Below are 10,132 nucleotides of genomic sequence, written 5' to 3' on the forward strand. Positions count from 1 at the left end.
ACAAGCATGAGAGCCTGAGTTTGAATCCCCAGCACCTACATAAAATTTCAGGCATAATAGATATGTTCACCTATAACCTCAGCATTTTGGGAGAGGAGCGAGGCAGACAGATCCTAATAAGTTTTGTAGTTTTTTTGTTTTGTTTTTTGTTTGTTTGTTTGCTTGTTTTTGTTTTTGTGACAAGGTCTCATGTAGTTCAGGCTGTTGCTCTTCAACTTACTACATAGCTGAGAATGATCTTAGACTTCGAATCATCCTGCCTCCACCTTCTGAGTGCGGGGATTGACCATCATATTAACTTTTTGAAGTGTCGGGGATCAAATTCCCTCCTTCAGTTGTGCCAGGTTCCTGAGCTGTATCCCCACCCCTGAGTTTACTTTTTTTTAAAAAATTGCTTATTTTATTTATTTACATTTTAAATATTATCCCCCTTCTCAGTTCCCCTCCACAATCCCCCTACCCCCTACCCCTCCCCTTGCCTCTATGAGGGTGCTCCCCACCCAACTACCCACCCTACCTCAGGGCCCAAGCATTCTCCTATGCTGGGTCATTGACCCTCCACTGGACCAAGAGGCTCTCCTACCAATGATGCTAGAAAAAGCCATCCTCTGCCACATATGCAGCTGGAGCCATGGGTCCCTCCATGTGTACTCTTTGGTTGGTAGTTTAGTCCCTGTGAGCTCTGGGGGGATCTGGTTGGTTGATATTGTTGTTCTTCCTATGGGGTTAAAAGAGTTTACAGTTTTTATACCTACAAAATATATTTGAAATTTTAATCTGAAACTGTTTATAATATGCCTATTTTGAAGAAAGTTGATTTTCAAAAGATATTAAAATTTTACAACGTTAAGCTTCATAATATTTGCAGATCTGACATTGCATTGGGGAAGATGCCACTTATTGTTATTGGCGTGGAATTTTACAACTATCTCAAGCTACCCTTGTCCCGTTATGGACAGGTAGTTGAGGCTCAAAGGTGTTGCAAACACAGATAAGATTTTGGTGATAGGCTGGGATACAGGATACTTTTATGATTGTTTTTTTTTCCTCAGATATCAAACTGGACTCTGGACATAATGGTAGTTGCTCTGTGAAATTATGTTCAAAGGAATTCCACTAAATGAATGATCCATTGTGATCCTTGCCGGGTTTTGTTGCTCTCCTGGTGCTGGAGAAGTTTGCTGTGTATGAGTCCCCTCCCGCACTCCGGACCAGGGTTTATCACACCTCAGAACTGAGCTCTTAGATCTGGGAGGCTGCATCCTAAAAAAAAAAAAAAAAAAGAAAGAAAGAAAGAAAACCTTTGGACTCTGGGTGAGTTTGTCTGCTAGTGCAGGGCTGTTTGTCCGGAGTGTAGGAAGTAAAGGCAGCCGGAGGAGTGGAAGGATTGGAACACAGATTGGGGAGCAGAGGTGGGGTCGAAGTCCCTTTTATAACTGGGGGAGTTGGAGAGGGTGAGGAGGCCTAGTGAACCAGCACCAGTTGCTTAGCAACCAGAGACGCTGGTCTAGACTGTTGTGTTTTCTGGGAATTGCTCCTGAGCTTGCCTATGGGAAGCTCTCAGAAGGAAGTTCTTGGTAGAATTACCTTGATTTATACCCTTTCCACTCCTTCTATTTCCAGGTTGGGTTGTATGGAGCTAACACTGTTAGGTCAAGTCAACTTGCCTTGCTCCCTAATGTGGCCCTGAGTCCTGGAAGAAGGGGAGAGTGGATTCCTTTTGGAGCACTCCAGGTACTGTGAAGTAAGATTTAAATTGAATTAGGAATGACTTTGTGTTTAGTTTCAGACCTTGGGTATATTGTCACCACAGATTCAGGGTAGACTTGGTCCCTACCCCTTATGGAATTTAAGTACTGAACTGTATTTATTAATCACTTCCTTGTTTATGAACTGGATCAGATCCCTTCATCCTTTCCTTTCATGTGTGTTCTGACTTTGCACCAACAATTTAAAAGCCTGGGATACACTTACCAGGAGAGAAACAACAATAGCTGGAGTTAGAAATGGTCCTTGTTAAGAAACAAGAATTGAGTTACTTACTCTGGATGATATTCTCCAGATCCATCCATTTCCTTAAGAATTTCATAAATTCATTGTTTTTAATAGCTGAGTAGTACTCCATTGTGTAAATGTACCACATTTTTTGTATCCATTTCTCTGTTGAGGGATGTCTGGGTTATTTCCAGTTTCTGGCTATTATAAATAAGGCTGCTATGAACATAGTGGAGCATGTGTCATTATTACATGTTGGAGCATCTTCTGTACTAACTAGTACCCCCAGAGCTCCCAGGGACTAAACCATCAACCAAAAAGCACACATGGTGAGACTCATGGCTCCAGCAGTATATGTAGCAGAGAACAGCCTAGTCAGTCACCAATGGGAGGAGAGGCCCTTGGTCCTGTGAAGGGTCTATGCCCAAGTGGAGGGGAATGCCAGGGCCAGGAATAGGAGATGGTGGGTTGGTGAGTAGGGGGAGGGGAGAGGGAACAGGGTTATTATTTTTTTTCTCAGAGGGGAAACCAGGAAAGGAGTTATCATTTGAAATGTAAATAAAGAAAATATCTAATAAAAAAAAAAAAAAGAAACAAGGAGGGGATGAAGCCGTCATGACTCAGTGGTTAATAGCACCAGAGACATTAGTCAGTGATAGTAACTACCTGCTAGCAATAGCTCTTGCTGATCTTGCCATCCCTCATTTGCTTGTCCAAGTTCTGTACTTTAGCACAAGTGCAGTCCTGGGCATTCAATCCAAAATGTTGCTTCCAGCTATTTGGGTAAAGAGTCTATTCTTGAATCACCAAACTTAGGTTTTATGAGTTCCTTAGTCCTTAACGGCAAATTGCTTCCTGAGGCCTCTGCTTTCTGTGCCAGCAAGGGTGGACTATTGGAAAGAGAGCTAGAGCCTGTGTTTGAGTTAAGACTCTTCAATAAGTGGCACACAGTTAAACAAAGTGAAATTCGCTTTTCTGGGTCTCAGCTTGCTCAGTGCAAAAATCACAAACTTGGACAATCTTAGTTAGCTTTTGAAGCAAGCCCCATCCGAATCATTAGACTCTCTAACTGGAGTGCTGGTGGGTAAATACTAGTCCTGTAGACTTCAGTGTGCCCTTACCACCACAGCACTTCCCTTTCAACATTCTTGTTTGCATTGGAATGAATCTCTTTTATGCTGTCTAATTCTGAGTTAACTTGTATCTAATTGACTGAATTCTCTTCTCTTCTAGGCTTTCTGCTAAGCCCTGAGATATAAAGTGAGCAGCACCGGGAGTCATCATTTTTATCAGCTTATTGTTTGACTGAAGACTATTTGGTGCTACTTAGAGCTGCAAACACCTTACCCAATTGTTTCCAGAAAGACTTGTATGTTGGCATTGTGATTGTCATAGATGCAGAGGAACAAACCGAACCCGGGTTTATTCCAAGTGCATATAGACATTTATGATGCATCAATTTGTCTATTGACTAGATAAGTATTTATTAAGAGTTTATATCATAGGGAGGGCATGAAATACCAGCCTTTGTGGTTATGATAGTGCATTAGACATGCAGAGAGTTAATTACACTGGAGAAACTGGAATACAGAAGCAGGGTATTCTGGAGTTTATATTTGCTGATAGAATTAATTGTAAATAGTCTAGTGATTTAAAATGCCGTTCAGTTGTTTGGAATGGTTATGATAGTAAGGTGTGGAGCGGAGGCTGATAATGTGGCCGAGAAAGCCATAGGGCTGGCTGCTCAGTGTTGTCATCTTGGCTTTGGCTTGTGCGTTACTTATTGTTCTCTGATGGTGAAGAGTCACCATGACTAATGCAACATATAAAAGAAGGCATTTAACTGAGGCTTGCTTGAGGTTTCAGAGGGTGTTTTCAGGACCACATTGGCAGGGAGCATGGCACTGGAGCAAGTTCTGAGATCTGACATCATACTAGGTCTGATGTGAGCTTTTGAACTCTCCAAGGCTACTCCCCCATTCCTCCATCCCCAGTGGCACCCTTCTTCCAACAAGGCCACACCTCCTAGTCTGTCCTAAACAGCCCACCAAGTGGGGATCAAACATTCAAATATATGAGCTTACAGAGACAGTTCTCATTCAAATCACCACAGCCTGCCAGTTGGTAGTCATAGTGGCAAATACAGTAAATTGTTCTGGGATTGAACCCATGGCCTTGGATGCGTTAGGTAAGTGCCATACCACTGGACTACAAGCCTATCCCACAAATGTAACTTTTGTGATATGACCAAATAATGGACCTTAGGTTTAGAACATAAAAAGTCCTTTTTTTTTTTTTTTTTTTTTTTGAAAGGACACTAATATGAAGTGTCATTTGGATTATCCTCAAATCTGACAATTTATGCTACTTTCAGAGTATGTTTATTTTGGTTAGGTAAATATTCTTAAATTTACTATTAGAGTAAGATTCCTGGCTGAAAGTGGGGGATTTATAGAGGAGAAGGATTTGGGATGGCATGGGAAGAATGAAAAAGAAAAGGTTCAAGGGGGTTGGGGTCAATTATATTGGGCATGAAATGCTTGTGATGGCTGCCATCCACCCATTCCATCAGGATGAGTATGGCATTAATATTCAATTTATTTTATACATTATGAACATTGGCTCAGAGAGATTCATTTTTTTTTCTCCAGCTTCAGTTATGAGAACTCAGCAAAAGTCAGAATTTTGATAAAAGTTTAACTTTTAAACTAACTAAAGCTGATACTGCCATCCTGTTTTGTTTTTTTTTTTAAAAAAAAACAAATAAAAACAACTCCTAGCAGAATATAAGAAAAGAAAGTGGGAATGAACTTTAAGTATGGGAGGGGGAGTCTCTGTGACCTTCATGGTGACCAGCCTCATCAGAGAGACCAGCATCCAGAAGCAAGAATGGTTGACTCAGCAGCCAATGTTAGTTCCAACTTCTGGCGGCTGAGTGTTTAATTTTAGGTATGTTTAAGCTTAACACAATTTGGTGAAAATCACTCTGCGATGGTTAAATTAGCTCCACATGCACAACAAAGCACACATATTTTGAGATACAACATAAGCTAAATATTGATCAGACCTGGGCATGTTGAAGCTCTTTGTAAATCCCAGGAGGAGGGGTTCTATAGGTTGACTGAGTAAAACAAATTTACAATAAGACTCTAGAGGAGGGTTCAGTGCCAGAAAAGTCTCTAGCCACATAGCGCAAAAGTCACCAGGCTTTGGCTTGGAAGCACATTCATGCCAGCTCCAAGCTCCTAGGCAAAAAGCAGGTATAGCATTCCTTCCTTTGAAGATAGAATGTGTATGCTTAACATTCCAGAAGTCAAAACAAAAACACGTAAACTTTTGAGGACAGATAGAGACTTGATTTAACAAGCAGTAGTTTTTTTTTTATACCATTACATATTACTATTTATACAAAATTACTAATTATACAGTTGGTAGAATTTTTGTTTATTTATTGCTTTTGATTGGGAGACAGGGTTTCTCTGTGTGGCCTTGGCTGTCCTGGAACTCACTCTGTAAATCAGGCTGGCCTTGAACTCAGGTATTCGCCTGCCTCAGCCTTCAGAGTATTAAAGGCATGCACTACCACCGGTTAAGAAATATTTTCATTAGTGTACCCTGACAGAATCAAAATCCATAATGGCTTGAGAACTGAGCATGAAGAAGAGTAAGCTCATGGCCCAGAGAAGACAGGCAGACTATCAATCTGCTTCCCACTTATGCTGTAAACCTTAGCATAGACTGAGTGGCTTTAAATAATGCAAGTTTGTTGTGCTGTACTTTGGAGGTCAGTGCTCACAATTTGTCTGGAAAGCAAGCTGCCAGCAGGACCGGCTCTTTTTGGAGGTCCCAGAGGAAGAGTCATTCATTCCCTGTCTCTTGGGCATCCTGGAAACTGCTCACTGTCTTTCCTGTCTTTGGTGGCAGCTATATAGCATCTGTGTTTCTCTCGGACTTGGGATGCCATCTTCCCACCTTCTCTGACTTACCCAGATCCCCCAGCCTTCCTCTTTTAAAGACCGGGTTGGATTCATTGAGCCCAATAGATTAATTTTCCCATCTCAAATTTTTAATGTAATTCCACCTGAAATATCCCTTTTGCCACGAAAGAGACACAGTCTCAGGGCCTCGAGATTAAGGTATGGACCTTTTTGGGCATACATTTTGCAGACTGCCATGAAGCATGATGTCATTGCTTCACCCAAACTTGGTTTTAGTTTATAAGGTCAGTGATGATCTGTTATTAGTCACAACCATTAAGCGCAATAGCTTCTTTTTGTGGGAAAGTACTGTGTGTAGATTATTTACAATTATAATAAGGATGAGCATTTTGCACTTGTTTTCATCTTTTTAGAATATTGCACATTGCACGAGAAATACAAACTTTTGAATGGATCTAGAGGTAAAAGGAGTGGCTGCCTCTAGGAGCCAGACTCGGCTATTTTCTGGAAGAAAGAATTCACTGCAAGTATGTAAGCCCTAGAGTTTTCCTCTTACAGAGTGATTCCCTCAGTTGATTCCAGTATTCTTTATTTACTCCTCTTTTTATGACTACTCACACTTGCAAATATTTAGGATCAGTACTTCTTAGATTTGTAAGTGTGAGATCACTAAAGTTGACGATAATCATTATTTTAATATTTGCCATTGATTATTTTAGTCTTAACCTGTTAATTTTAAGCTTATTGCTTTATTGTTATTTTTTAAAAATCATCCATGTATTTACAGAAAACATAAGAGAAAGAAGAAAATATAAAAGAAGAAAATATCATTTGCCTTACAATCTGTCCCGTATTATATGCTAGTATGTTTATGTTTAATTGGTACATCATTGTAAACTGCCTCTTTATTAGCTTACCTTATCAGCATTTTTTATATTAAATGTTCTAAAAGTAGTTCTAGTGGTCATATAAGATATAGTGTAATTTATAGACAAAGGAAGACTTAAAAGATCACAAACTACACTTCCTCTAAATTGTATACTGCTTACTTAAAATGAAGTTTCAGTGACAGAATCCCTTGTTTTATTTATCTTGTACTCAAAACCTACTTTTTGACTAAGGGTAAATATTTAAGGGAGAGCCGTAGGTGTTTAAAGCAGAGGATGTGGTAAAATGTAGGCCGAAACAGAAGGTATCAAAGAAAATGACATCTTTATTCACCGCCTGTTAAGGATCCTGAAAGGCAAAATGGCTGCAGACTCAAACCACAGAGCTAAGGATAATGTACCAATCATCAGCTTGCTATTTTTGAATTTAAATCCAATAAAAATGTTTGCAGAGCAAATTTTACATTTTTTTATGGTAGATATGTAGAACAGGCATCTGGGTTTGGTTGGCGAGGAACCTCCTTCTCAGTCCTCAAGATACTACCACTTTATAGTTCACGGAGTAACAGAACCAGTTCCTCTTTCTCTGGTATATTATAGTGATTTTTCATTTAAAATTTATTGAGATTTTAATACATAAGTACTATATTTATAACATTGTCTACTCACTCCCTTCCTCTAATTCTTCCCATGTGCCCCAAAGTCCCTCTGACCCTTTGATTATTATAACAATTTATAACATATAATATAATATAAAATATATAATACATACCATTATAAAATATAATATATAGTACACAATATATAATGTAATGTCATCTATAATCTATAATACAATACATAATATATAATACATAATATATAATAAAGTATATAATACACAATATAAAATATATAATATAACATACAATATATCACATAGTAATATATTAATATATTATATATGTATATGTATATATGTATATAATATACACACATATAAATTATATACATAATGTATTACACATATAATTTATAAATACAGCCTGCTGAGTCCCTTCAATGTTGTTTATATGTGTATGTATTTAGGGATGACCACTTGGGACTGGTTAACTTATCAGGGCCTTGAGAAGAGGGATCTCTCTCTCTCTTTCTCTCTCTCTGTAGTCAATAATTGCCTATAGAACTTCATGTAGGGGTGGGGCTTCCACCCACAGTTGACACTGGCATTTTTTTTCAGGTCTTGTTTAAACAACCATGTTGAGATTTCCTGGGCACAGCTTCCCTGTCATGGACATGTCTGACAGGAGCCACCCAGTCACTGTGCCTGCTCCGCCTTGGTTATAGTTTCCTTGCGCATGCTCCCAAGCTCAGTGCGGAGCTCAGTGCGGTGAAGGTGGCGATCACCTGTCTCAGCTGTCATTTTCTCTGTGTCTTAATCTCAGGGAAGAAGGTTTGGGAGGCACATTTTCTATGGAGTTTACTGAGAAAAATAACCGAACTCTCTTTATTGCATCCAGTTATGATTATCTTTTAATGTATAAGGTACACTGATTTTGTTTCTTGTATTTTCTTTCTTTCTTTCTTTCTTTCTTTCTTTCTTTCTTTCTTTCTTTTTAATTAAAGCAAGCATGGACTTCCAGATCATGGGAAATCCAAAATTCCTGCCTACCTATGTAAGCTATATTTCTTCACATATTTATTGCTGAATAGGCAAACACTTATTAGTTGGATTAGTTTAAAAAAACCCTGTATATGCATATTTACATATATATGTATGCATATAGTTTTGATTGTGAAGTGCAGAAAAAACTGCATAGAGAGAGCCTGAAAATTATTGTGGCAGAATTAAAAGTCTTATTCTGATAGGATAGTAAGAATATGGATAATATTATGTTGTTCTTATTTTATTTAATGCCGCTCTCCCATTTTTTCTAAAAAAGATGAATCATTTCTTTCAGAAATTCATTTTGCCTTTTAAAATTCAAATTTACCTTAAAATAATATATAACATTACAAAACTGTATCTACTTTGCTTATTTTTAGTCTACAGAAAGTATCAGTGTGGTGTAATTGAGCCTAGCAAATTGCTTCTTTTAGTATTCTAAAGGAATTCTGTAGGGTATTTTGATGCATGTATAAATCAGGATAAGCATACCTACTCTAAATGCATATATTAAAGAAATGTATGACATCCTTCACTTTATGATTGGCAGAGTAAAGGTTATCTAGCAGTAACTATACCTGTAATTTAAACTGTTATGTTGAAGAATATGAAAATGTTATTGATATTATTTTTATATTTATATATGTTTTATATTGGTATATTTTTATATTATTGAAGTTTTCTTTTTAATTTAGATGTGTCTGATGTTATAGTTTCAAATATTTGAAAAGTATAAAACACTTTAAAAATATGTTTCATATAATTTAGATTGGAAGATCTTTTTTTGATGTTTTCTTTATTTACAGTATCTCCTTTCCCAGGTTCCCCTCAAAAAAAAAAAAGAAAAGAAAAGAAAAAAAAAAGAAAAAAGAAAATAAAATTAAAAAAACCCAAAAACTAAAACAAAGCCCTGTTCCCTCCCACTCCCTCTGCTAACCAACCCACCCCCTCCTGCTTACTGGCTCTGGCATTCCCCTACACTGGAGCATAGATCCTTCACAGGGCCAAGGGCCTCTTCTCCCATTGATGACCTACTTGGCCATCCTCTGCTATACATATGCTGCTGGAGCCATTATTCCCACCATGTGTACTCTTTGGTTGGTGTTTTAGTCCCTGGGAGCTCTGAGAGTACTAGTTAGTTCATATTGTTGTTTGTCCTAAGGGGCTGCAAATCCTTCAGCTCACTGGGTCCTTTCTCTAGATCCTTCATTGGGGACCCTGTACTCAGTTCAATGGATGGCTGTGAGCCTCTACTTCTGTATTAGTTGGGTACTGTCAGAGCCTCGCAGGAGACAGCTATATCAGGCTCCTGTCATCCAGCACTTGCTGGCATCCACAACAGTATCTAGATTTGATGACTGAATATGGGAAGGATTCCCAGGTGGAACAGTCTCTGAATTGTCCTTCCTTTAGTCTCTGCTCCATAGTTAGTCTCTACAACTCCCTCCATGGGTATTTTGTTCCCCCTTTAAAGAAGGAATGAAATATGCACACTTTGGTCTTCCTTCTTCTTGAGATTCTTGTGTTTTGTGTTTTGTACTTTGTGTATTCCGATCTTCTGAGCTAATATCCACTTATCAGAGAATGCATACCATTTGTATTATTTTGTGATTGGGTTACCTCACTCAGGATGATATTCTCCAGGTCCATCCATTTCCCCAAGAATT

The 10,132-nt window shown here is 38.4% G+C and overlaps 1 protein-coding gene across 5 annotated transcripts in view; it reads left to right on the plus strand.

The window, feature by feature from the left end:
* Positions 1 to 1,276: 1,276 nt before the first annotated feature.
* The window catches only part of Caps2 (calcyphosine 2), a 50,996-nt gene continuing 42,140 nt past the window's right edge, over positions 1,277 to 10,132 (plus strand). For 2 of the 5 annotated variants that reach the window (XM_031350077.1, XM_031350076.1), the window contains exons 1-4: positions 1,509 to 1,734; positions 3,229 to 3,364; positions 6,347 to 6,460; positions 8,426 to 8,475. In XM_031350077.1, the coding sequence (XP_031205937.1) occupies positions 6,383 to 6,460; positions 8,426 to 8,475 (128 nt within the window). In that variant the 5' untranslated portion in view covers positions 1,509 to 1,734; positions 3,229 to 3,364; positions 6,347 to 6,382. Of the gene's footprint in view, positions 1,315 to 1,508; positions 1,735 to 3,228; positions 3,365 to 6,346; positions 6,461 to 8,039; positions 8,253 to 8,425; positions 8,476 to 10,132 lie in introns of those variants that run through there. The other 3 variants (XM_031350073.1, XM_031350075.1, XM_031350078.1) reach the window with 3 other exon arrangements.

Source organism: Mastomys coucha, unplaced genomic scaffold (assembly GCF_008632895.1).
Source record: "Mastomys coucha isolate ucsf_1 unplaced genomic scaffold, UCSF_Mcou_1 pScaffold4, whole genome shotgun sequence".
Taxonomy (NCBI): domain Eukaryota; kingdom Metazoa; phylum Chordata; class Mammalia; order Rodentia; family Muridae; genus Mastomys; species Mastomys coucha.